Source organism: Poecilia formosa, unplaced genomic scaffold (genome assembly GCF_000485575.1).
Source record: "Poecilia formosa unplaced genomic scaffold, Poecilia_formosa-5.1.2 Scaffold481, whole genome shotgun sequence".
Lineage (NCBI taxonomy): Eukaryota > Metazoa > Chordata > Actinopteri > Cyprinodontiformes > Poeciliidae > Poecilia > Poecilia formosa.
Genome location: NW_006800420.1, coordinates 41,701 through 69,298, shown reverse-complemented (window position 1 = coordinate 69,298; position 27,598 = coordinate 41,701). Strand labels below are relative to the sequence as shown.

The window sequence follows — 27,598 nt, the reverse complement described above, 5'->3', positions numbered from 1 at the left end:
ATCTGTCCCAGTCTGGTTTCGTTCCTCTCATCTTCATCATGAGCCAGCCATCCTCTTCCTCTCACTCTTTGTGATGTCAGTCTAACCCCTAGCCTTCCTGCCCTTCCTCCTCCTCTTCCTCGGCAGCCATTGTTGCCTGCAGTATTGTGTGGATCGTCCCTTTAGCTCTGCCTGTCAGTTGTGTTCACGCAGACAAGCGTGGACGCTTTCTGCACGAGTGGCTCAGCAGCGAATAAAGATGGCCGCCGGTTGTTTCAGCGGCGCCATGCGACATGAACAGGACGCGCTCCGTCCTTCGCCTCCTCCTCTTCCTCAGTCACCGCTCTGGAGAAAACAGAGTTTCTGTTTCTGTTTAGAGAAATCTCAGGAGCCAAACAGTTTTAATCTGATGCAGATTGGCTAATCTCTGGGCAGCCATGTTTAATCCCAGGAGGAAAAAAAACAACGTTTGAGAATAATTTACAAAGTTTTATTTTTAAAATGCATTTTTTTCTTTACATTTTTTACATGTGTTATTTGCTTTCAATAATATTGGAACAAATTTCTCTCCATAGTTTTCAAACAATCTTTAAGGTGTAGATGAATCTTAATGTCTGAAAATGCCCTGAGTTCAGACATTTCTTTATATTTTAAAGCACCAAGGGCCGGTGTTTTCCAGGCACATGGCGGCCATTTTATAGCGGAATCATGTAACTATGTTACTGTCAGTTAAGATGCTATATGTGTCAAATATGACCTAAAAGATATTTGACGATTTAACGACTTGAAATTGGGCCTCTGTCTCTTTAAAAGCTCCTGCTCTTTCTGAAACTCCGCCTCCAGGAAGTCGTCCCAACATGGCTCCTCTATTAACCCTTTAGCATTTTTACCAGTGCTGCTCTGAGCAGCAGCTCCTGTAATGAGCTCAGCAGCTGTTTAATTGCTGCTGGCTAGTCTGAAGGAGCTGCAGGGGAGGAGCTGTGCCTGGGAGGCGGGGCTAGGTCCACCAGGCTTTTAGCTGACTGGTTGCCATGGAGATTTTTTTTTTAAGGTTTTATTGGCTTTATTTATTTTTTATTTGATAGTTAATTGACAGGAAAGTGGGTAATGAGAGAAGAGGGAAGACATGCAGCAAAGGTCACCAGGCCGGGAATCGAACCTGCGACAGCTGCGTCGAGGACTGAGGCCTCCATATGTGGGTTGTGCTGAACCCCTGCGCCTCCACAGCACCCCGTTGCCATGGAGATTAAAGGATTTCTGATTAGGGAAAAACATTAAAATGATGGAAAGATAAAAACACTGATTTTACGCGATACCGGCCCTTTAACTGTAAACTGGATCTTTAAGAAATTCTGGTTCTGGACGGTAAATCATTGTTTGTTCTGGTCAGAACCAAATATTTCAGATCCCATCTGATTTCATGTTTCTCATCCAGATTAGTGGTTAATTCCTCCATCTTGAACATTTCGTCTGGATTAAGAGCCGTGTTTGGACCGCTCCGGCTGGGTTCTGGCCCAGATGGACCCGGTTCTGTTCAAAACGGCTCCTCTCTGGGAGGATTCGTCCAGCTGAGCACGGCGGCACGTGTTTGGCCGCCGCTGCGTGTTTTCTGGGTCGGGATCCACAGACCCGTTTCCCCGCTGGATGTAGGTCAGTTTAGTCATCCAGCTGCAGCCGAGGCGGCCCGTAATCTGCTGCTGGATTATAATCCCACGGCCCAGAACAGGTCGTTACGCTGGAGATGTTTTTATTTTCAAATCTGAAGCTGCTGGTTCAACATTTATATAATTTTTATTTTATATTTTTACACTGAAATGTAAAAATCAGTTTGATCTAAATCATTTCTAAGATTTAATGACATTAATCCCTGAATATTAAAATAACTTTCCTACAATTCATCCAGATTCTAGACGGTTTTCTAATCTCAAGGTTTTCTCTTATAATTGGTAAACTTAGGATTTTTAAGTAGAAACAAATTTATAAATAAATATGAACTGAAATAATCTGTTACTGGAGCAAGTTTTAGAAAGTTAGACTGTCACTGCAGAAAACTGGGATATTTTCCTTCAGATGCATTAAAGAAATTTATTTTTCTTGAGTCAGAAACTTGATAATTTTATCTTTTTCTGATCAGTAAACGCATCTTTTCCCATCAGCCGGGTCACCTATAAACCCTCTTCGGTGTGGAAATAGTTACTGAGGAAAGAAGTTGAGTATTTTTTAGCTGAATTTAAACTTTCTCAGAACATTTTGAAACCAACTTAAACAGCCAGGTTGCAGTTTGGAACCTGCAGGGAGAAACGTCTGAAACTGGACTGGACGGTTCGGGTGTGACGTCACATCTGGAGGGGAATCAGGGATGCTTGTGTCAACCTGACTGAAGTACGGCGGTGGCAGCATCATGCTGTGTGGTGCTGATTTACTGCAGGAAGAAAAAACAGATTCTCTAATTAATGAGCCTTTTGGGAAACTTCTGACGTGAAACCAGAGTCGTTTGGTTCTGATCCGGCTTCGGACCGAAGGAACAAAAACTGGGCGTGTCGTTTTATCAGGTGTATGTAAACTTCTGGCTCTCCTTCCTGTCGTCGCCGTCCAGGTAAAAACCAGGACAGAAAGGAAGCTGTTGCTAGGTAACCGTTCAGTCCGGTCGGATGCAAACGGGTCATGGAGAGCACGCCTGTTACCGTGGTAACAGGCGCCGCTGTGTTTCCGCTTGCAGTCAGATCATCCAGCTGCTCCGTTGGCAGGAAGTTCTGAACGGTTCTGATCGTACTGGGTCCAACAGAACCACCAGAACAGTAACAGTGATAATAATAGTGATGTAACCTTAATGCTGCTGAAGCCGCAGACGAACCGTCGCTTAGCGGTTCATGAAGGAGAAGCAAAGTGTTTAAAGCTGAAGGCTCATCTGATGCTTCTCCTCTTCCTCCTCCTATTTCTTCACTTTCTCCTCCTGCTCTTCCTCTTCCTCCTGCTTTTCTTCCTCCTCCTCCTCCTGCTCCCTGGTTTTCCTCGCTCTTCGTCGTGTTGTCGGCCCTGCATGCTAACTGTCTGGTCTCTCCTCCAGTCTGGGCTCAGCAGCTCTGCCTTTCAGCCAGAGAGGCTCCAGGTACTAACTCACCTCAGCACACCTTCCTACATGAAGTGCTTAAACCAGGGGGTCCAAAGTGGGTCCTGGAGGCCCGGCATCCTGCATGTTCCAGTTCTCTCTCTGGTGGTAGCAACAACGTCCTCAGCATGTCGATGTTCTTTTCAGGGCTCTAAAAAGAGCCCTGAAAAGAACTCCTGAGCACCTGGATCATTTGATCCAGGTGCGTTAAACCAGGCAGAGAATAAAACTTGCAGGATGCCGGGCCTCCAGGACCCACTTTGGACCCCCTGCTTTAACCTCCCATCTGTCCAGGTTTCATGCTTTGATCCGGACTGCATCATTATCCAGGTTTTCTGAAGCTTTTTGTGAAGATTACAGTAAAATCTGGATAAAAATGGCTCACAGTTTTTAATAAGACTGGAACATTTTTCCCCTCAACAAACTCAAACTTCATATTTTCACACAGATTTTCCTTCAGTTTAGAAGAAGTAAAACATCAGATTTATTCAGAACCAACAGAGTCAATCATCTGCTTTACTGTTAGCTGAACTAGTGTTTCTGGTTGGTTTACAGTCAGCGCAGCTAGCTTTGTAGTTAGCGGTGCCCAGTGCCACCATTGCTCATCAGTCACAAGGGGAAGAGCAGAAAAGCAGCAGCTCATTATGAAAAGCTGCTGATCTTAATTAGTAATGGTTTATGGCTCATATTGAAGAGATTTCTGGATGTCAATGTGTTTCTCTGTTCATTATCAAAAGGATTCTTTGTGTCTGTTGGAGCAATCAAAGGTGTGTTGTTAAATCTGACAGCTCTCCGCTTGAACGTCTGGTCCGGTTCTGACCCGGTCCAGAATCCCTGAATGAGGGATGAAACTGTTAGTAAATGATCGATTAGGATCGATTCACATTGATCCTAAAATAACCAAACCGTAGAGAAACGGCAGGCTTGAGCCATGTTGTCCTGCTCAGCGGCCGCCAGCAGGGGGCAGTGTTTGTCTGAAACTAAAGGAGACGCTTCTCAGCTTTTGATTTAAAGTCTGAACCAACAGAAATGATCATCAGCTCTGTTTCAGTCACTAGCTACGGTAACGTAGATCCCAGAGGAGTGAGAGGTCTCACTCTGCTTCTGATTTAGAGGAGCTCCGGGAGGAAACCTGCAGCTTGATGCTAAAGATGGAGAAACGTTCTCTGCTCTTCTCAAACATTCATTTCTATTTAAAGTTTATCGACAAGTTCTTGCATTATTATGCTCTTAACATCATATTACTGGAAAATGGTCTCAAAACAACAATATTATCATTTAAGGGAATAACTTCTGGGACTTTTTTATCGTTTTGGCTCTAGTGGCCTTTATTTGATAGTTAATTAACAGGAAAGTTAGTAATGGGAGAAGACATGCAGCAAAGGTTGCCAAGGCTGGGAATCGAACCTGCGACAGCTGCATCAAGGACTAACCCACCCTGCGCCACCACAGCACACTCCAACTTCTGGGACAATTAATAGACGTGTTATTGTGACAGGTCAATTATCACATTTTAATTGAAAGCTGTATGTCGACAAGATAAACATTTTCATTTCAAAAATCCTTTTTTCTGCTAAATCCTTGAATAAATAGACAAATATATTTACTCTGTTGTTTTGGTTATAAAACACCAGATTGGTGCAAGAAGCTCAGAACTGGTGAGTTTGATTAATGGCTGTTTTTCTCTGTTTTGTTGTTTTTGTCTGAAATATCAAACTGTGACAAAATGGTGGTTTGTTTGGTTCTGATCCAATCAGCTGCTTTTGGACCTTTTGGTCCTGCTGCAGGAATTAATCAGCCCGGTCCAGTTTCATGTCGTTTGAAGCTCAGATATCTGCAGACAGCTGCAGTTTCCACCCGGCCGGTGAGTCAGAACCAGAACCCTGAGGAGCCGACGGTCGATCGGTAAATGGATGCATTCAGAGGAAGCTCTAAATGTTTCTGCTCTGGTAATGGACTGCTTAATGTCGTCCATCATTACCTCGGTCTCCCATCATGCATCAGTGTGAGCCTGAGCAGCGTGGGGCGTGTTTCCTCGGAACCAGGCGGGTCGGCCGTGTTGTTTTCTCTCTCATGTCTGGAGGAGGAGGGTTTGGGTTTGTGTGGACGCCATGCTGAACGTTTCTCGGACGCTAACGCCTCGACGTTCTCTTGCAGTGGACAAAAACAAGCCGGCGACGAGACCCGCGAGCGGCGGCTCCCAGATCACCACAGGGAACCAGCAGAACCAGCAGAACCTCCCAGCTGAGCCGGTACGTCCAGCAGCACCGCCTGCTTTGGTTCAGGTCGAAGGATTTTATCCAGACGTTTTCTGTCCTCAGGCACCAGATGTTCTGAATGCCAACAGCCCAGGAACACCAGCTCTCCCAGTCCCGACCCCTGATGGCTCCAGCTCCACATCTGGGTCCGCTGCACCCACTGGTCCAGGGCTCAAAGCCAGAACCGGGTCACGGTCCAGCCCTAAACACGGGCCCCGGCCGCAGCACGCATCCCGACCTGGAGCGGCGCCGGCGAAGCCGAACCAGAACAAAGAGCAGGTGGAGAGGAAGAACCAGGCCATCGTCCAGCTAAGGAGGCTTCTGGTCCAGGGGAACCGCAAGGTGGAGGCGCTGGCCGCTGTCATCCAGCATCTGTTCTCTGAGGTACTGAAGTTTTTCCTTTACCTGATGTTCCTCTGAAAACAAAGTTCTGGGCCGAAACTTGGAAGAAAAGCTGTCAAAGTCCAAAGAAAATCCAAAGACGTTGTGACTTTTTAACGGGGTTCGAAGGTGTTTGTATTGTTTGATGTCAGTTTTATGCATTCTATGGTGTTTGAAGGCGACCCGTCAGAATCCGCTCCAAGAACGGACCAAACGTCTGGCTTTTGTGCAGAATCCTCCGAGGTGGTTTGCTCCTCTGCTTCCAGGCCTCCTATTCCTTTGAGAATGACCCAGATGGATTCACCATCAGCACACGTTTTACTAGCATGTTAGCTTCTCCACCTTCCCATGAAACTGACCTTCCAACACAGTTTTTACGTTCTTTTTATGTTAAGGAACCTTTGCATTGTACCAAAGTTGATTGGTCAAACTAGTATACAGGAACATTTTCCTGTTGAACGTTTCTGTTCACGAACCCTGCTGGCATCGCCAAGTTACCATGAGTGGAAGACTAATGAATGCATCTGAGGATGGGAGTGAGGAGGAATCTGGAGCTCATTTTCTGAAGGTTTTTTGTTGAAGACCCTTAGCATCCAGCTGAGCATCATGCTGACCTGAGTTCAGTGCTGACTCCTCAGCGCTCACCTGGTTTCCTGCCTGGATAACCTCAGAAGGTAAATTTCAGATTCAGATCCACCTCAGCTGACTCCCTGTGAGGTACAGAAGCTCGACAACGATCCCCTCCAGACTGAATCCTTCAGTCGCGGTTCATGACTCAGGACCTTCAGGTGGACATGAAACCGACAGCAGAATTCAGGTCCTGCTGAAGATGAACCACTGATCCATCCATCATCTCCTGCCTCGTCACTCAGGAACAGAAACTGCACTTCCTCTGGAGGCAGAGCGTGACCTCTGACCTGAAAGGGCCTTTTAGCTGGTTTCCAGCTGGGAACTGACAGGATCTTTGTCATCTGGAGTTTTTGCAGCTTGGTGATTGCTGAGCAGATTCCTAACCCGTCACATTTCAGATGTTCCCAAACAGAGGAGCCTCTTCCGGCCTCCTCTCTGCTCCAGATGAATGTGTTTGGGCTCGTTAATTACAGGTCGGCCCAACCTGAGCTAAATGAGTGGAAACCATCAGATATCTGTTCCACGCCTCCCTGCCCTCCGGCGGTCTGAACCGCAGCAGCAGCCTGTCATTAAGGCGTCGGTAGGTGATGGAACGGGTTTCTGTCCTCACCCAGAAACAAGCTGCTGAAACGCAGCGCGATGATGGACGTAGTGGCAACAACCAGGCTGCGATTAACCTGAGATGATCTCTGAGTACTGAGTTCCTAGTGATCCAAACCCACAAACCTTCCTTTAACCCAGAGCTCAACTAGGAAGGTTTTCTTTTTCAGCCTGGTTCTTGTGTAAAAACCCAGTTTGCTCTCATTTCTTTGGTTGAGTTGATGAAAAAGATAATCAGAAACAGGCAGAAACCATCTGTAACTATAAAGGAAAATTTAATTTTTTGATAAGAAATGGTTTGCCAAAAACATCAACTCTTCCTGATTTCATCATGTTTTCCCAACATTTAGATTTTGGCAACATTTACCTGCTGGATCATCATTAGATCCCAAACTCGTCTGTTCTCTGTTGCTGCTTTAAAAAGTTGAAAAAGACAAAAATATTCTCTGACAGCCTCTGAAACGGCAGATGGTTGATTATGGAAACATTTTCTGTTTGACTCAATAACTGAAGGTATAGCAGTAGCGGCACACCGTCACTAATTTTGCTAATGCTGGAGGCTAATTTTTTGCTTAGCGCTTTAGCTAACTTTGAAAACGATTAGCATGCTTAGCTTCCCTGAATTAAGTTTTCCAGATAAATTCTTAATTTGTTTGGATTTTTGTAAACTTTCAGTTTAACATTTGTTCAACATTTGTTTTGAAATTTTGGAAGCTAAACAATTATTTTCATGCTCTTATTCTGAAGTCTGTTTATGCTGAAGTTCCATTTCCTTCGTTTTACAGAGAAACTTTGAGAAAATGACAAGTTGACAATAAACGAAGGAATGAGGCTTACAGAAGAATTACAACTCTTACCTAAACAGCCAGGCTGTTGATTGAGCAAAAGCATGAAAAAATTCACATAGTTCCCACAAGCCTGAAGCAGAAGTGATCCACGCCGCTGAACCGCCATCTTGGTAGGCAAGTGCAGCGCAAAGCATTGATGAGCCATGGCTGCAAGACCAGAGGCCAAGAACTCAAAATGTGTAATCCAGTAATTGTTGCAATGTTCACCTCCTGGCAGCAGGTTCATAGTTATAATCTATCTAATCTATAATTGATCGGATCCTGATCTCAGCTCCCCTCACCGTCCTGTGCAGGGCATCAACTCCCAATCAGCTCTGATTTTCAGGCTGGTTTGAGTCTGAAAAACTTATCTGATCAGTTGTTGCTTCTTCTGGCTGCTGATAGGCTGATTCTGGCTGCTTCTTCTGGCTGCTGATTGGCTGAATCTGGCTGCTGATTCTGGCTGCTGATAGGCTGATTCTGGCTGCTGATTGGCCGGGAGCAGCAGGATTTCCACATCCTGGATGCAGAAGCTGTTCAGTAAATATTTGCTCCCATAGCAGAGCTTTGCTCTGACTAATAATAAAAACAGCCAGACGAAGGTTAAAAGTGTTCCTCGGAGCAGTTTCCTGCTGGAACCTGTTCCTGCTCCGGTTCTGTTGATCCGAGCCGCTGGGCTGTGAATAATCACACCGCCAGCTCTGATCCTCCCCAGGGGATTCATTCTGATTGTTTCTGTCTCTGGATGTCAGGACGAGCCGTTAGCGCCGCGCGTTGCAGTGAAAGTCCATCATTATCTCGACTTTTACGACCCGACCTGCATTCAGACGAGTCGGCGTTGTTATGCAACCGAGGGCTCATAAAAATTCCTTCGTGTGTCCAGATAACCTTCCTGATTCTGCAGCAGCGTGTTTCTCTGAAGCCTGGAGTTTTACCTGATCTGCTGCTGCCTGACAGGCGGCGGATGATCAACGCTGCAGGTTTCCTGCAGAACCGCAGCAGAACCTCACTGGGTCAGCACTGCGACTCCTGCGGGAAAACGATACTCTGCTGCATTAAAGCAGTCTGATCAGCTTTAGCTCGTCTCTCTTTGGTTCAGTGAAATCTGTCAGCAACAGAACCGTCCCTGACTGAGCTGATGATGTGCTGAAAGCGGCCGGGTTCAGGCCCGTTAGAACCAAACGCTGCATGATGAGTCAGCGATCAGAGCACAACATTTAGTTCTGTTTTTATTGTGATTTTATGACTTCTTCCTGTGATTTTATGCAGCATATGTGGACTTTCAGTAGCTCTGCTAAATGCAGGATGAGTGACTGATGGGAGCGCAGCAGGGCGGGTCGCGGTTGCATTTATTGTGCTGCGCTTGTTACAGACTAATTAACTTCTAAACCTTTCCTTCTTTCTTTAAGGTAAACTGCTGTCTCCTATATTTAACTATAAATAGATCATGAGAACATGGAGTTCTCTGGTTTTCTCTGTTCTGCTGGCTGGTTAAAGAAACGCGACCCGACTTGTCCATCCATTTAAATTGGGCCTTTAAGTTTCTATCTTTGTTTCTGTATGAATTTAATTTGCTTCATTTGTCACAAGTTTTCTTTTGAGTCACCAGATGGTCTGAAACGTTGCTGAATATAGTGACAACATTTGGGAGGTAGCAGCAGTGCTCCCTTTGTCTTAGGAGAAAAGGAAACTGGTCAGGGATTCCTGGAGGTTTTCCACTGGGAATACCACAGGGAGCCTCCAGGGGGAGCCAGAGAGCATCACTGGGTTTTCCTTCTGAATCAATGAAAACAGAATCTGTGGCGATTCTGGATCATTGGACCAACCAAAACTAGTCGATTAATCAAACAAAGATCTTCTCTCAGAGACAGATGGCTCATTGAATCATCAGGTTGGCTCCATCATGGCTTCCAGTTTCCCTCCTCCCACTCATCACCTGACAGAAATTACTGAGAAATAAACTTTGAAGGCGGTGAGAGAGGAATGCCTCCAATGCAGACGCACCGGTTTCAGACGAGGCGGAGCGGGAGTAACCGGCATTCCTGCGTCCTGCGGATCCCGGCTGCAGGAGGAGGATCAGGTAGGAGGGGAGGAGCGGCAGCGGCGCGCCGAGGCTTCAGAGCTGCTGCTCGCTGAAACATGGGAACCACGGAGAGCAAAGCCCCAGTCAGGTCCAGCCGGAGCCTCCAGAACCGGCGCAGCAGGAGGCGGAAGGTGGGTCCGGTTCTGGCCGCTGTTTTTAAGGGAAACGCAGAGGCAGATTTCCAGCTGTTGTCATAAAGTCACTGGATTCTGGTCGGGATCAGGATGTGGGACGGACCTGCTGCTCTTTCATCTCTTATCTCTGATTTTATCTGAGACGCTTTGTTTGGACTCCCGTCCAACCAGAACCAGATCTCTATCGGGCTGTGGAGAGAAGCGGCTCTTCATGCATGAACTCTTCAGAGGAAACGTGGTTCCGATGTTTTCTGAGCCGCTTCATGTTTACGAGTGTAAACAGAGGAACCGGTTGGCTGATCCGTTTCAGGAGCAGAGGTTCTGCTAGAACCCGGTCAGAAACAAAGAATGTTAAAAATCAAACTTTGTTTCGGGTCGGAGAGAGGAATCTCCTGCAGCTGAAAGCAGTTCTGTCGGGTCGGCAGCGTGGAGCTGTTGTGTAAACAGAACCGGACCGGCTCCGCTCTGCTGTGGAAACATTCACCCGTCTGACTCGGACCGGTTCCTGATGGTTTTAACCTGGAAAACTCAACAACGGCTCACCACGACTTTTTGGATTCTGCGGCTTTTTCACTGAAACTGAATCCAGTCCAGCACCGAGCGGAAAATGTTACAGATTTATGTCAGATTATTTAAAACAAACTGAGGTTAATAACGGATGGAAGGATTATTTAATCCTCACGATTAAATGATCAGTTGATCAAAGTTAATCTAAGATTAGATAAATTAATCAAAGCGAAGCTAAACTAAAGTGAATGTTGGCTAAGATAAACTCTGTAATGTTACGGTTGACGAAACTACCAAAAGATAAGCTAAGATTTAGCTTAAACTAAAAAAAAAACACGAGTTAAGGAAAGTTAAAGGAGCTAGGCTAAAGTAAGTAAGGCTTCCTACCGTCATGCAACTTAAGCTAAAAGACAGAAAAATAAATAAAAGACTAAATAATGTTAGTCAAAATAAGTCATAATCCTATTTAATTTAACCCAAACTGATGTAGGCTAAGCTAATTATAGCTAAGCTAGCCGAAGCTAAAATAAGAGTTATGCAGGTTATAATAGGATCTTTTTCTTTCTGTTTTTTTAAAGGTGATCTGGGCTTAACTAAGTTAGGCTAAGCTAATTAACAAAGGTAGCCTAACATAAGCTAAGGTACAGGAAAATAAACTGAGAAAATATCAAATAATGTCAGTCAAGAGAAATCACAGGTTTGCTAAGCCACGCTTAAGTAATCCTATGTAATATAACCTAAGCTAATATAGGTTAAGATAACCTGGGTTGAATAAGGTCAATAGGCTAAGCTAATTAAAGCTAAGCTAAAATAGGTTAAAATAAGCCAGAATGAACTCAGTGACTTTAAACTAGACCAGAATAGCATTAAGGTAGCCTATAAGCTTTTTAATACAAATTAATGTTAGGACCTGAGAAAACTAGATTGTACTTAGCATTAGCTAAACTGAACCAGGCTAAACAGAAGTTAAGCTAAGCGTTTTTAAACTATTTTTTATAGATATTTGAGAACAATCTAAGAAATCCGGTTTGTGTTTTAATATAATTAATTGGGTGGAAAACCAAAAAAACTTCGACAAAAACTACAACTTCACTGAACGGCTAAAGTGAAGAAGAGATGATCAGTCATCTGATCTCTTACTGTGTTAACATTTCCCTGATAATATTTCCTAGTGAATCACAGAGTTAAAATTATATTTTCTGTCAAACAGTTTTTTAATTTTTTTTTTTTGTTGCAATAAGTCTTCTAATAAATAAAATTATTTGTTTTTAATATTTATAGGTAAAGCATTAGTGTGCAGCCTGCCTTTAGGCAACTAAAATGGTAAATACAGTTTGAACACATTTTTCATGTAACTAGAATAAAATCAAATCACTTTGTGGGCTGATGATTAGCTGCAAACGTTCAGTTTCTCCGGCCTCTTACCGGCTCTCCTCTGTTTTCTCTGCAGCGAGAGGAAACCTTAAAGAAGAAGAAGGATCTGTCGTCAGAGCTGGAAAAGCTCAGAGCGGACCTGGGTAAGAGCTTCTCTACTGCAGCGTGCTCCGTCTAACCCCCTATTTGCATGTGAAACGCCCGCAGGGCAACGGCTGCTGGGAGCGCTGATAGTGGTGTTGTTGCAGCTGCTGCATGCAGGCTGCGACCTGCAAACATGGAGTCATGCGCAGCTTTATGAGCGCATGATGAGCATCTTCAACACATCAGGCAGAAAACCAGCTAACCGAAGCACATGCTTTTATTTTGAAAGAGCCCACATGAATTTCCTGATCAGGATGATTTAGAAAAATATAATAATGTTAATAATCCCACCAATAAGAGTTTATTTAGTCAGTTTTTAAAAAAAAAAAAAGCAGCAACCAAATATGATATTAAATACAAAGTGACACTTTTTTTTATTGAAAAGTGTTGTTGCTTTAATTTCTCCTTTGGTAGATTAAATTATTTACATCGAGTTATTAAATCAAACTGGAATCAACACTTTAAATACAATATTTAATTAATAAGTTTAATTATTCTCCTTTGGTTCATAAATTCAGATTTGATGATCTAATCATTCTGAATAACAAAACCCAATTTATTAATTTAAGAAGAAAAAGAGAAAAAGTGGAAATGAAACATTTAAGACTGATATGATGAGGATGATGTGCAGAGTGAGTGATGAAGAGCGGCTGCTGCAGAAATCCTTCAGGAAAACCAGTGGACCCAAACTGAAACGGTGTGGGAAACTGGGTCAGACGGAACCAGGCAGCAGAAATGACCCACCGGGCCAGGAATAAGAGCATCGCCGTGGCAACAGATGGTTTCCTCCCAGCAGGCATCGCTGCTTTTCCTGAACCTGGTGAATTTTCCTGGATTTACGATTTCTCCTAATTTCTTTTAGCTTTAGCTAACAGCGTCTCTGGCTGGATGTGAGGTGGCTGTCCCAGTCTCTTCCCCGTAGCATGATGCTGCCGCCACCAAGTATAATAACAACTTGAGGCGATTCAAAGGTGTGAATATTTCTGCAGCTCCATCCTCCAGACGGTAGAAACACAAAGAACTCCAAAACTCACAAGAAAACAACAAACTCAACAAAAAACACTACAAACAGGAAATGGAAACAAAAGGAAAAAAGCTTCAACTAAGAAAAACAGAACAAAGTATGAAACACTGAAAACTCACTCCACAAAGCAGAAGTCCTCCAGACCACTAGGGGGAGTCTGGAGTTGGTAATATTGAGTGTTTATGCTGCTGTTCAATAATATTGTAAAAAACATGAAGCATGTTATGGAAATTTCATTTATCAAAGATTAATAATCTGTTTCAATAATAAGAGAAAGATTAATCTTTGTATTTAAGTTTCTTTATTCAAAGGCAAAAGCTTTTGATGATCCGTCTCACTGAGCCAGTGATGACAGTTACTTTGAAAAAGTAACTATAATCGGATTACTGATTACTCCTTGAAGAAATAACTTAGATAACTGACTACTTGATTTGGAAAGTAACTAAGTTACATTATAAGTAACTTTTTAGTTACTTTCAGCAGCTGCTGACAACAACAACGCTCTGCTACCTGTGAAAATTACTTTGATCTTTGCCAAAACTTAATTTTAAGTTATTTTATAATAGTAACATCAACAATGTGTCTCCACTTGAACTGAAGGGGAGATTGTTTAATGGTTACAACAGTGCAAAAAAAACTTTAGTAATTTGTATGTTCCAGTATTGTCTGGAAAACTCTAAGAAGGATTTTAGACCCCCCCTGCCCCAGCCTCCAGGTTCTGCGTTACGGCCCTGGGTTTGCTGTAACAGCTCAGCACACAGAGCTCCTGCTGCGGCTCCACAACTCGGATGGCTGCACAGATTTGTGACACTTTTCTTAATATCAATAATTAATGGCGTTTAGTTGCACAACTTTACAGACTCGTTCATTCGTGGCTGTTTTCTCGTTTATTGCGCCGTTCATATTAGTCTCGATGTTTTCAGTTTTCTGGAGCGCAACGCGAAGCATGACGTCATTCACAGGTAACATGTTAACATTAACAAAGACACAGCGGGACGGATCATCCACGCGCGCGCGCACACACACACACACACACACACACACACACACACACACACACACGGTGGGTTGAGCAGAATCGACCCATTTGCAGGTTCCTGTAGAACCATCTCTGCGTTTGGTTCCTGCAGCTGCTCAGAACTCAAACCTGGTTCAGTTCAGGAACATTTGGCTCCATCAGAACCGGGTTGTCCATCATAACCAGCCTCGGGTCTGGGTCAGCTGCTCACACTCTGTTGCCGCGGTGACAGGCGTCTACACTGAGCTCTATTCAGAACCGGCAGCAGCTGTCGGCGCTGCAGCCAGCTGTCGCCCCCAGCAACACGGCTCTGGGTCGCGGTTCTGGTGGTGTTGGTGGAGACGGATCAGAACCGGCGGGCCTGTGTGTGCCTACATACCTTAGATTCTTCCAGATGTTCCCGGCTGCAGGGAGAAATCTCCCTGGAATGTCAGCAGCTCCGAGTTGTTCCCAAAAAAACTGCCAATTCCCTTCCAACCTGCCGTTGCCATGGTAACCCTCTACCTGTTCCCGTCCAGCGGCGTCGGCGCAGCGCTGCCAGAGCCTGCAGGAGGAGAGGGAGGAGGTGCGGTCGAACCTGGAGGAGGCGCTGAGGAGGGCGGAGGAGCAGCACCAGGAGGAGCTGGTTCACCTGGAGAACAGGTGAGAATCGAGCCGGACTCACCTGGAAACATCAGGGTCAAAGTTCAACCACTGAGCTTCATTCAGCATGAGAAACCGGCAGATTTATGAGGGGAAGATGTGGAGGAACCTGAGAACCTGCAGCATCAGGGCCGGCCCTAGCTGTTCGGGGCCCAAGCTGTTTGGGGGCCCAAGCTGTTCGGGGCCCAAGCTGTTTGGGGGCCCAAGCTGTTCGGGGCCCTAGCTGTTTGGTGGCCCTAACTGTTTGGGGCCCTAACTGTTTGGTGGCCCTAACTGTTTGGTGGCCCTAACTGTTTGGTGGCCCTAACTGTTTGGTGGCCCTAACTGTTTGGGGGCCCTAGCTGTTTGGGGGCCCTAGCTGTTTGGGGCCCATGTTTATCAAACTCCAGTGACCTGATTCCTAACGGTTTAGATTCTCCAAAAACAGATTAAACTTTACCAGCGAAGCAGGCCACAGTTAAATTACACATCTTGACTTGAATTAAATTTTGAACAGAAATCCTTTGTTTTTGTTTCGATACAAAAATCTGTATAAAATCTGATGTTGAGTTTTGAGCCAGTTTGAGAACAGCGAAAACGCCAACTGAAGTTGGTAATTTATTTTATACATCTTATTTATTTTAAAACTTATACAAACTTCATAAATATGAGATAACTACAGGATATTTTAACTTTCTGGAAATGAGGCTGAATATGCAGCTGCTGCCCCCTGGTGGCTGGGAGGAGAACCAGAACCTTCATCTTTCTTTGTGTTGCAGTTTAAAAAGTTTCTACCAGGCGGAGTGGGACAAAGTCCACCAGCTGTACCAGGAGGAGGCCGATAAATGCCGCCTGCTGATGGAGCAGCAGGTGAGAACGCAACGCAACCAGCTAACCGCTAACACTGCAGCAGGATGCTAACGCCGCCATGTTGCTTCTGTCGCTCAGGTGGAGGAGCTGAGGAGCCGACAGGAAGTAGAGAGGAGGAAACAGGAAGAGAGTCACAGCCAGAAGATGGAGGCGGTCAAACAGGAGTACAACACTTCGATACAAGGTGTGTGTGTGTGTGTGTGTGTGTGTGTGTGTGTGTGTGTCCGGTGACTCCCTCCTGAATGTTTTTAGTCCCAGAAGCTAAAGGATTTTTTTACTTCCTGTTTCAGAGCTGAGGAGAGTCCAGGTGACTGAACTGGAGGATCTGCAGAAAACGCTGAAGGAAACCGAAACGTCCCTCGCTGTAAGAGCCACGCCAACTGTTTCCTGTGTTCCTCCAAAATAAGAGCATTGACAACATTCAGATGGCTATAAAAAACAAATCGCCAGCTCCACATCCATCCGTGTTTTATGTTAGAGATTAGCATTGATTAGTGTTAGCTATCTGGACAGAACCGTTTGGGTCAGGGAGGCGGGTCAGAACCAGCGCCCCATCCTGTCTGTGTTTGTCCTGCAGGAGAAAATCTCGCTGCTGTCGGCTGAAAACGAGGATCTGAGCGAGAAACTGAGAGCAGAAGAAGAGAGGCGGCAGCGAGTCCTGAGCGACAAAAGCCTGGTAAACGGCGCCGAACACACAGAACCCAGAACCGGGTCAGACCCGCTGATCGAAAGGGGGTTTAGGGCTCGTAGGGTTACTGAGCGGTTGTCTCCAGGTGGTGTCAGCAGGTGGCGCTGTCTTTATTCAGAGCTAAAATATTCAAAATTTTTCTTTCAACATTAAACCAGAATAAAAAATTCAAATAAACTTTTTATCGATGAAATCAGCCGAAAGCTTCAGAACCAGAATCTGATCCTTTAAGACATGTCAAACTTGAGGCCCGTGGGCCAAATCTGGCCCATCATAACCATTTCTGTGGCCAGTAGAGCCGCGTGTCCAAAACTTTTGTCACTAAATTAAACCAAAATTAGCCACCGACCAAGAAAATGACAAAAAACTGTAACTAAGGAAATAAAGTATCCCAGTTTTATGACTTTTGTTATTCATTGCAGATCTAAAATTTAAAAAACATTTGTGTATCAACAGAAAGGCGTCTAGTTTTATTCTCAGTATAAAAACAGATTTGGTCACTTTATTTCAAAACACTCATTATATTGTATAATTTTAATAAATGAAATAAAAGCTAATTTGACTTTTCAGTAAAAGTCTCTGGATAAACGAGATTTATTAAAACATATATATATATATATTTTCTGTCATATTAACATTTTACTTTGTATAATAATTTTACCCCGACAACCAATGAATTTGTATTATTCATGAAATGCAGTAGGGGCCCCACAGAATCAGGTCAAGGGCCACAAATGGCCCCCGGACCGCACTTTGGACACCCTGCTCTCCAGTCTATAACTTAATAACAATTGTCTTAAATATTATTTAATCGAATAAACTCAGTTTGTTTACATCAGTGTGAAACATGTTAAAAATGATTTTAAGATTTAAAACCTGAAAATTTTTTATTACTTTAATGATCAAACTAAATATTTTCACATCAAAATTTTCTCATTACTTTTTTTTTTGTTAAAAACCAATAAAGCAGTCAGTGTTCCCATTTTCTGATTTAGTCTGAAAACATGGTTTTGGTTGGATAATTATCCAGATTTCAGGTTAAACACCAAAATCAGCATTTAAATTCTGTAAAAATCAGTAAAAATATAGAAGAAGAACATCCAGGTTGTTGTCTGTTGACTGCTGAACTCTGGCGCCCCCTGCTGGTCTGTGTCCAGAAGGATTCCCACACGCTGTACCTGGAGCAGGAGCTGGACAGCCTCAAGGTGGTGCTGGAGATCAAGAACCAGCAGCTGCACCAGAAGGAGAAGAAGCTGATGGAGATGGACAAGCTGGTGAGCTGGGTGACCTTTGACCTCCTTCTGTGACCTTTACCTCCTGCTATGACCTTTACTGTGACCTTCACCATGTTGCAGGTGGAGACGAACGTCCGGCTGGAGGAGTGTATGAAGAAGGTGCAGCAGGAGAACGAGGACTACAAGGCCAGGATGGACAAACATGCGGCTCTTTCAAAGTAAGAGCCTCAGCTGAAGGTCGTCATCATCATCGCTGTTTGTGAGGAAGAGGAGGGTTCTGTTTTTATCTTGGGCCGCTGTCAGGGAGAACGAGATGTTTCAGGACAGAGGTCAGGTCAGGAACTGACCTCCAGCAGACGGTCACTGACCCCCAGGGCGATGTGGTCAAGTATATCTATGGAAAGTTAGGTGGAAGGAAAAAGTGATAGAAAAAGTTGCACAACCAGAAAAAGCAGCGTGAGAAGATGGCAAGCAGGGTTATGTCAGAGCAGGCAGCATCTTCCAGGAGAAGCTAGCTGCTAAACCAGAGGAGCATCCATCAGGTTAGCTTGAGGTGAACTGAAAACTGAGCTGCAGCTCCTGCAGGATGCGGCTGTTTGTAAAGATACAGGAAAAGATCAACAGTAATAATTTAGGCTGAATGTTTAACTCCAAACTAAATATTCAGTCAGTTTACTACCTAAATATTTAGCTTAGTAATTCATCATGTTGGTCTTCAGCTTTCTAGGTTAGTTTGGAGTTCAAGTCTGACCCGGTTCCGCAGTCTGACCCGGTTCCGCTCTCTGTCGCCCCCTGCAGGCAGCTGTCCACAGAGCAGGCCATCCTGCAGCAGACCCTGCAGAAGGAGTCAAAGGTCAACAAGCGTCTGTCCATGGAGAACGAGGAGCTGCTGTGGAAGCTGCATAACGGCGACCTGCTGGGCAGCCCCCGCCGCCTGACGCCTCCCTCCCCCTGCGGCTCGCCCCGAGACTCCGCCCACTTCCCCACAGCCGCGCCCGTTTCTCCCAGATAACCCGGCGCCGGCCGCTGATGGACGTGCGGCCGGCCGGCGACGGCGGCGTGGGGCCGACCTCGCCGCCCGCTCTGACAGGAAACCCGGGAGCAGCGGGAACGCCGGCCGGATTTTTCCTCCTTTAAGGATTCGACTTGTTCTCCCAAAGAGCGACGCTCAATCAGTCGGACGTCAGCAGAACCCCGACCCGAACCCGGTGGACCTTCGTGGAAACCTTTAGACTCTGTGGAATGTAAAACGCTCCGACGGCGCCGCCTCGGAGCAAAATATGCAGATTATTTAACAGGAAATGTTTGTTTTCCTCCAGAACCAGAACCAGAACCAGAACTGACTAACTGGAAGAATAATTTATCCGTTCATGTCTCATGGAGTCTGTTGTTGTTTGTCCTGAAGAACCTCAGATTTACCCAGAATGCCTCATTGTTCTGCCTCAGAATAAAGTCACTATGCCATCGTCATGATGTGAAGATTTTATTTCGGCCAATGAGCACGAAGTGGGCGTGTCTGCAGACAAAGTGGGCGTTTCTCAGCAGAAGCACCTGATTGGATGAGCAAAATGAAGCGCAACACGATTGGACGAACATGTCATCATAGGCCACACCTGATTGGATGGAATTAATGTCAGACATTAAATTATTTTTTAACACGGCTAACTAACTTGTCTGGCATCAGACTTGCATTTATTCATTTACTTTGAGCAGCTTGCTACAGAACGACGCAGCACTGGGCCAAAATAAGAAATGAATAAAAACATTATGAGAGATAAAGCCATACAGGAATAAAGTTGTAATATAATATTATGACTTTAATTTTGTTTATTGGTTGATTTTCTTGGCATGGCTGTAAAACTTAGGTAAACCAACAGGACTGATTATATGCCTCCATAACTCCTCCTCTTAGAGAACTTCCAGTTAGATTTCAAAATAAGAGCATCAGCAAAATTCACTCAGTTTAATAACTAAAAGTAGTGATTTTTATGTTTCTAAGTATGGAGGGTTAAATGTTGATGTTTTGTCTGTTTTAAAAAGAAAATCTGTTTAGTTTCCTGGACTAATGTGACAATGACAGAAGGAGCTAGAAACAGAAATAAAAATGATCATTAAAATGTTGCTGAGTCAGACTAAGAGAGAAGGATTGAACCTCAGCTTCTTATTCAGCGTTTCACAGATGAGTGATTTCTGTCATGTTTCTGCTGCTGGATGTAGCCAATCAGAGCCTGCGCTGTAGACACGCCCACCTGCAGGTGACCCCCGTCTACTGCTGCCCCGCCTCCACCATGCTGGGGCTCAGAAGCTCCGCCCACCGGCCCAGACCATAATCACCACCGACGTGAGGACCAGACGGACCGCGCCGCCGTCGGTCATCGCCTCAAACTGACCTCTGACCTGCTGCCCGCTCAGGTTGCCTGAGTCTCTGTTAACCCCGATGCCCTGACCCCAGGGGGCGCTGTTCGCAAAGTTACACTGTAGAAAATGAACAGCAACAGTTTTTTATAAAAAAACTGGATGTTCATTCTTCAGTCATTTTATTCAAACGTTTATTAATGTCAGAGGTACAAACTAAATATTTAATTTCAATGCTAAATATTCAGTTTATAAACTAAATATTTATTTAGGAAGATAAATATTGAGTTAAATATTTCATTTGCGGCAGAGCTTGTCTAGAAATCTGCAAAACCCAGTTTTTATTTTGATATAGATTTAAACATGTTTAGCTTAACTGTTTAGTTTCAAATAATAGATATTTAATATTTATATTAATAATAAATATTTAACTCAAGCTAAATATTAGGATGCAAACTAAATATTTAGCTTTTGAATTAGATATTTAGTTTGGAACTTGTAAATGTAGGAATAAAATGGTGAAAATATGACTTTGAAAAATAAATTTTTTTTCTGACAGGATAAATGAACCAAATTATTGTTGATTTTTTTAGGTGTAATGTTATAAGCAGCGCCCCTTCCCATCACCGCCCTGGGTGTGCCGCCGTCACCAGCAGAACCACCAGTGGACTGTGGCGCTGAACTTCACGCCGCCCCTGCAGAGGATCAGGCCGCGCGCCTCGGCCAGCGGGTTGCCAGCGTTCCCAGTAGAGTCACCCACATGCAGCCGGTACTGGTCCTGCAGAGAGGAGGTGGGCCGGAAAGCGACGGTTCGGATGGTGTCGGAACCAATACCATAAATCTGTTTCCACCAGTGACCAGCAGGGGGAGCAAGCGGACAAAACAAGAAATTAGGGCTGCAAATAATCGATTATTCTGATTATTAACTGGATTAAACAATCACACATTCTGAAGATTATTTACTTAACCATGTCAGGTTATTTTATATCAAAAATATGAATGAATCAATTTGTTTTTAAATAAGAAATATTTTATAGCCTAAATGCAACAGCAGCATTTCTTTAAACTGTAGCAAAATATCTGGAGCTAAATTAATATCCAACATGTGAAAATCTCAGGCTGAGCATCAGGACAATGTGGAGCTAATCTGGGGATTATGTCTGGATTAACAGATTATGTGAAAACAGCCCCGCAGCATCATGCTGCGGGGCTGTTTACCACAGGAGGAACTGCCAGAAAACTACAGAGAGAAACTTCTGGAAAGAAAGATTCAGCCTGAGTCCGACAGTTCAAAGGTCATTCTACCAAATACTGAGAGGTGTATGTAAACTTCTGATCCTGGAGACATGAATGAATGAATGAATGAATGAATGAATGACAGATTCTCTCACTCTTGAGGCTTGTCCTGAACCCAGAGTTGTTTTTAACCACAGACAGGTGGAATAAAAAGTGGGCGTGTCTCTTTAGCCAGGTGTATGTAAACTTGTGGTCTGCCCCAGGTGACTCTGGAGGTGAGGTGGTGCAGAGACTCGTTGCCCAGCCAGAACTCCCCCTCTGGGTCCTGGACACAAACAGGCCGGCAGGTCAAAGGTCATGACCCGACTGCTTCTTCTCTGGAAACAAGATGGCTGCCTCTGGGTGGATGAAGTCCAGCACAAACACCTGATACTTTATCTATAAAACACCTTAAAACAAAAACAGCTGTGACAAAAAATCAGCCAAACTTTAAAATATGGAAACAATAAAAACGATAAAAATGCAGGAATGGGAAGAAGAGCAAAAAGTCAAGCATCAAAAAGAGTTTTCAAAGTGGACCATGAGGGGCCGGCTGTGACGGTGAACTGAGGGGCCGGCTGTGACGGTGAACTGAGGGGCCCGCTGTGACGGTGACCTGAGGGGCCCGCTGTGACGGTGAACTGAGGGGCCGGCTGTGACGAACTGAGGGGCCGGCTGTGACGGTGAAATGCTCCACAGCAGCAACACTGAAGCTGAAAACTGTTTCCTGAAGTTTGAACCAGAGGAAGAGAATAAAGAGAGAGAGGCAGGAGGACTGAGCCGTGTGGAAACCGCAGAGGAGCGGACGATTCAACATCAGATGTTTCTGCAGGTTTAGCTAAATAAGACAGTGAAGCACGGCGGTGGCGGCGTGGTGATGTGTGTCTGTCCTCCCACCAGTCGAAGCTCTCCTTCCGGTCCCTCCTGCGCTGGAAGACGGTCCATCCGCCGCCGTTCATGTCGCCGTCGACACTGAGCGCCGTGGCGAGACGTCAGGTCGGATGATGTAGAGGCCGCTGGCCACGCCCCGTCGGCGAACACCTGGGGGAACACCTGGAGGCTTTAGACCGGGTCAGAACAAAACCGGGTCAGAACCGGGTCAGAACACAGGACTGCTGCTTCCTAAACAAAAATGTCACTTTCTGAAAATATCCCTGCCAACTCTGTGATAAACATCAATAAAATAATTAAACATTCTGATCGTTAAAAATTAATCAGTCAAAAAAAAAAAAAGGTTGAAAAGACAAGAAAATAAGTTATAAATATTTAACGAAGAACGATGAATAAAATCCTGTTTAGACGCCTTCTGGGTTTGTTGAAGTGGTTCCAGAACCCAGTCGGTTCTGTAACTTGTGTATAGATTATAGATTTGTTATTGATTTGATGAGTTCTTGAAGTGATTCAGCAGAATAACAATCAAATAATTTATCATATTTAATGTGAGTTAGTCCATCAAACCTGGGATTTAACTTTCCTGAAACTGCAGAATGATTATTATTCTTTATTTAGAGTTTAGTTCGAGGCGGAAACCTTTAGAGAATATGTCAGAAAATTAAAATCCCAAAATTTACTTTTCCTCACATCGTGTCTTTAGGAAACCTTCAAAACAAAAGCAGAAGATTTAGGATGTATCTTACTTTGACAGAGTGAAAGAATATAAATAATAGTCTTTACCACCTGTGTAAACTTTGCCGGTGAATGTTATAACACATAATATAAGTTTTATGTGTTATATTGTTTCATTTCTAATATAGGCCCTTGTGTCAGATAATCTAAGTCAATGTTAGAGAATAATTAATGTTTTTAGATTAACAGAATCTCAGTTAGCCTTCATAGCGGGGCTGAACCCGTATTACACCAAGCACTGTAGCTAATATTAGCTGGTATCTCGCCGGTGGACATAAATACAGTAAAGTAATATTCTAATCACAATATATACACAATAATATGTTCATCTTACTTGTGAAATGTTGTCTGCGGAGCCCTCACATCAATAATCCATCGACCCGAACAACAATATCCCTCAGTGCTGAGGCATCTTCTGCTGTTTTGGTTGAGCAAAGTAGGAGGGTATACCGCTCCAAGATGGCCGCCGTATTTCCTGCGCCGGAGCGGCCAATGCGGGGTCTACTCTTATATTATGTCTATGGTTTTAACGATGAACAGTCTCCCTCTAGTGGCTGATAGAAGCAACACGTTTCAATGTTCAGTTAGACAAAAGTTGACTTTGGACTTCGTGTATTGTCTGTCAGCGTCACTGAACTCGGTGACAGATTAAACCAAGTCTGTAACTTCTGAAAATATATTCATGAGGTTGTCTAGAAAACAAAACGCGACTCCGGTGGGACTCGAACCCACAACCTTTGAATCACCTCTCAAGTGCTTGACTAGAAGTCCAATGCGCTATCCATTGCGCCACGGAGCCACCTGTTGCACACCGGAACATTTCGGTTTTTCACTGGTGGTAACAGCTCACTGCCACAGCTAAAAGTAAAATATGTTCTGCCTCTTTTCTTAAGAACTACGAACACCTTCGCAGACTAAATATGGCGATTGCCGTGATTATTATTTAAATTAATAAGCGGAAAAATAAACTGTTTTCTCGCCTGGAAAACAGTTTATTTCCGGTGTTCAGACTGCCTCCACCAGGAAAGCAAACGGCTCTTTTTGCCCTTTTGCACCGATGTTACCCTAATGACTGACCTCTGACCTCACTCTCTTCCTCATTGTCATTGTCATTAAATAGGCAATAATGTGATGTTTACACTGGATTGATTAACTAAAAATGTTGAATTTATGATAATGTCATTTAAAATCTAATCAAAGCATCATAGACGGGTGAAGTTTTTCATTTTTCTCTAAATCCTGAAAACATGCAGAAAAATAAACGCCTGCTGGTCAGAGTTTCTGTTTTCACTGCAGTGGATGCGGATGCACGCTCCATTTACTGTTCCAGCTTTAGTTTAGTTTAGTTTAGTTTAGTTGAACCAGTAGTTGATGCAGTGGGTCGTTTAGTTACATCAGTAACTCCATGAACTGCAGCTGCTTCGTCTCTGAGGATCACCAAGTTAACAGAAATGTTTGTCATCTGAAGATCAGTGGATTCAGTCACTTGATGCCAGTTAATGGAAGCAGGAAGGAAATCGGTTTTCACACCTTGCTGTCATCAGGATGCAGAAACAGGGAGGTTTCCTGCAGGCGTGTGGAGCTGCAGTCAGATGTGGTTCCCTCTCTGCTCCTCCATCTCTGATGTTTCTGCTGCTCTGCTGACCTTACTGACCTTACGATGTGTTTTCTAGCAGCCATGAGTTCCCTGCAGCTCTGACTGTCCTCCTCTCTGTGGCCGGTTCTGGATGAATACATCTACATTTTACTGCTTGACTCTTATTCATCTGTTCTGTTGTTAAATCATGATCCTCGTTTTGAGTGTTTCTTACTGAACTTCTTGTGCAGTTTCGGTCCAATTTTAACTGTTCAGGATATTATATGACTGCTATTTATAGTATTGATATATTTTATAATTCTAAGGTTTTTATAACTAATAGATCAATTTAAAATTAATGAGGAAGAGATTCGAACTCCAGGATATTTGTAACCAAACTAATTTCAGATTTTTACACTTTTTATTTAACATATGAAACCTTCCACATGCAGATTAAACTGATATAAAGAAAAATTCCCATTTTAATGAATTTCTGTTTCCTGTCACTGACTGGACTGGTTGGTAAAATGAGTTAATTCAAACTTTCTGTTCAGATATTTTTAGATATTTTTAATTTCACTCTTATTCTCAGACTCATTAATGAACATAATGAACTCCATCAGGCTGATTCTGGTGGTTCTGGTTCCGGTTCTTCTGCTGGTCTTGTGTTTATTGAAGAGATGAGCCAATGACAATCCACCATTTCCATCATTTTGATTTTTATGGTTGGATTAGAAATCTGACGTGATTATCACCTAAGAAAGGTCATTCCAATGTTTTTTCTGGGCCAAAGTTAAACTTTGAAACTTTCACTGGATTAAAGGAGAAGAACAGGCAATATTCTCGGACATTGTTCTTGTAAAAATGTGCTATTTAAGTATCTAAACATTCTAACGGACAATGTTTTTCTTATTTTCAAGTATATTATGTGTGTTTATTGTCGTTAGTGTCAGAGACTAACGGGGTTCGGTTACGGTTCAGGCTTTTTACTTCCGAAGCCTGACGGAGCTCAACAAGCCTCATAGCTTAACAGTAGCGCAGCTCTGGTGTCAGAGATCTGGTTCAGCTGTTCAGGTTCAAAGTTGCTGCTTTTAGAAAAATATGACCGTGTTGCTTCATGTCTCCGTGTTATTTCGTTTTATTACCTTTGCATGTTTCTTGTGAAGAGCTCAGATAGGACGGTGTTTACAGCAGGATGTACAGGCGGATCAGTTGCTCGGCTGTCTGGCTCTGGTCTGCTCTCTCGTTCCCATAAACTCTTTCAGGCTGAATATAGAAGTGACTCCATGGAAATAACTCAGGGAGGCTCCTTTATTTACCATCCGTATCCCCGGTAGTTTTAGGCTGATCCGGAGTGAAGTGAAGGCTGCAAACTTTGTGTTGTGCAGCGTTAACTTTAACTGGTAGTGACAAATATTTACAAGCCACCATCTTCTTAATTCAGGATCGCTTGGAAATTAATGAAAACTTAAAAGCCCATTATATTAGGAAGACAACAATGTTCATAGTATTGCTTTTATTGCATCTGAAATACGACTTAGTCTTTTCTTCCAGTCATGGTAACTGAAAGCGGAAAAAAGTGAGCCGCATTAGCTCCTGGAGATGTGACGTCAACGCCTTAGGTGCAAAGAGCCCATTGGACGGTTAAACAGCTAGAAAGAAAAGCCTAACTATGAAAGCAGACGAACCAACAGTGCCATCTGGTGGGAAATTAAGATATTACATGGTCTAGAAATTAACACTGCTCTCTGGTTGTCAGGGACCAGACAGTACAAAGTGCAGAACACAGGTGTTGGATTCAAAAAAGGTGGGTTTTTATTTACCCAAAAATATGAACAAAGGTTAACATAACAATTAAACAGGCATGCCAATAAAAGAGGTCAACATAAATTTCTAGACTCAAGACATAACTGACAAAACAACAGACTGACCTCACTGAAATGACACAGAAGGGGATTTAAATACAGGTTTAGCTAAACCATGTGGACACAATAGGGGAAAACAAAATGGCTGCCACCTGACAACTAACACAAACAATTAAATAACCCCCAAAACATCCCCCCAGCATGACACAGGGTTCAGTCCAATGAGGCCATCGGCAGTACTTTAGGAACCTCAGCCCTTTGCCTTTTGTCCTCCAGGGAGGGGAGCCAAACACCCAGGAAACTCAAACAAAGAAAACAATATTAATACAACATAACTGAATTTCGACCTTGCATTGTTAATATGTGTGCACTCCATATAAACATTGGAAGGTGGAAGAAAATATAAAGAACACTTCAACTTACAAAACAAACTAAAGTGAAAGCAGCTATTGATGAGGTGTGGATCTTACCCTGTGCGGCTTGCCATCACACTGGTGGACAATAAACGTTACATCTCATAAAAGTCTCTTTGTGACGACAGTTCGCCAAGGAAACTGATGATCTTTGGCTCTTCTGTCCATTAAATGCTGACGTCGTTTCAGCAAAATTACTCTAAATCGCGATTAGAATCGCTAAATGGAGTTACCTCTAATTTCACTCGCTCTGTTTTATTTTGAAGCAGTAAAGCGGGAGTGATTTTTGTACTGTTGTCAGCTTGTTAGCAGTGAACTGAAATGGCAGACAGAACGGACCGTCTGCAGGGATAAACTCTGATTCTAACAGTTTTATGGAGTTGCAGTCACGTTTCAGGCCAAATATAAATACATAATCAGAAAGCCCATCCGCCATGTTTGAAGGAATTAATTCAGTTTTCCGTGTCTTTTCGCTCAGAGCCCGGATAGCTCAGTCGGTAGAGCATCAGACTTTTAATCTGAGGGTCCAGGGTTCAAGTCCCTGTTCGGGCGGCAGAATTTTTTTAATTTATTTTTGATCTCTAGTTTTCTGGAGGAACAGATTACCTGAAACCATGGGCGTAGGTTTGGGTAGGGACGGTAGGGACATGTCCCGACCAATATTCACGGGATATGAAAAAGTCCCGACCAATTTTTGCCATATTGGCTCAAAGAACGTGGATCTACGATCTTTGATTAGCAGCAACAGGCGGTGCGGAACGGAAGCTTCTTAGTTTGACATTTATTATGAGCCACCGAGACCGGGTCGGAACGGTGCTGTCGGGGGGGTGGGGGGAGGGGGAGTCAGTTGAATCGTCGGACGTTCTTTGATTAGCTGCAAAAGGCGGTGCGCGAAACGGAAGCTTCTTAGTTTGACATTTATTATGAGCCTCCGCGACCCTGTGGGGGGGGTGGGGGGAGGGGGAGTCAGTTGAATCGTCGGACGTTCTTTGATTAGCTGCAAAAG

The 27,598-nt window shown here is 43.9% G+C and overlaps 1 protein-coding gene and 2 non-coding genes across 6 annotated transcripts in view; 2 read left to right on the top strand and 1 right to left on the bottom strand.

Annotated features, from left to right (window-relative positions):
• The window catches only part of LOC103156431 (microtubule-associated tumor suppressor 1 homolog), a 43,996-nt gene extending 25,044 nt beyond the window's left edge, over window positions 1-18,952 (top strand). For 3 of the 4 annotated variants that reach the window (XM_007578474.2, XM_016664369.1, XM_016664368.1), the window contains 11 exons: window positions 5,246-5,340; window positions 5,410-5,730; window positions 11,959-12,025; window positions 14,587-14,710; window positions 15,469-15,559; window positions 15,638-15,743; window positions 15,850-15,923; window positions 16,137-16,235; window positions 17,405-17,521; window positions 17,603-17,700; window positions 18,281-18,952. In XM_007578474.2, coding sequence (XP_007578536.1) covers window positions 5,246-5,340; window positions 5,410-5,730; window positions 11,959-12,025; window positions 14,587-14,710; window positions 15,469-15,559; window positions 15,638-15,743; window positions 15,850-15,923; window positions 16,137-16,235; window positions 17,405-17,521; window positions 17,603-17,700; window positions 18,281-18,494 — 1,406 coding nt within the window. In that variant the 3' untranslated portion in view covers window positions 18,495-18,952. The remainder of the gene's footprint in view (window positions 1-5,245; window positions 5,341-5,409; window positions 5,731-11,958; window positions 12,026-14,586; window positions 14,711-15,468; window positions 15,560-15,637; window positions 15,744-15,849; window positions 15,924-16,136; window positions 16,236-17,404; window positions 17,522-17,602; window positions 17,701-18,280) is intronic. The other variant, XM_007578475.2, reaches the window with a different exon arrangement.
• Window positions 18,953-23,445: 4,493 nt separating this feature from the next.
• Window positions 23,446-23,537, bottom strand: trnar-ucu (transfer RNA arginine (anticodon UCU)). The gene is given in 2 exon segments: window positions 23,446-23,481; window positions 23,501-23,537. It is a non-coding gene; the product is annotated as a tRNA-Arg (tRNA).
• Window positions 23,538-27,071: 3,534 nt separating this feature from the next.
• trnak-uuu (transfer RNA lysine (anticodon UUU)) lies at window positions 27,072-27,144 on the top strand. Its single transcript has one exon. It is a non-coding gene; the product is annotated as a tRNA-Lys (tRNA).
• Window positions 27,145-27,598: the final 454 nt, after the last annotated feature.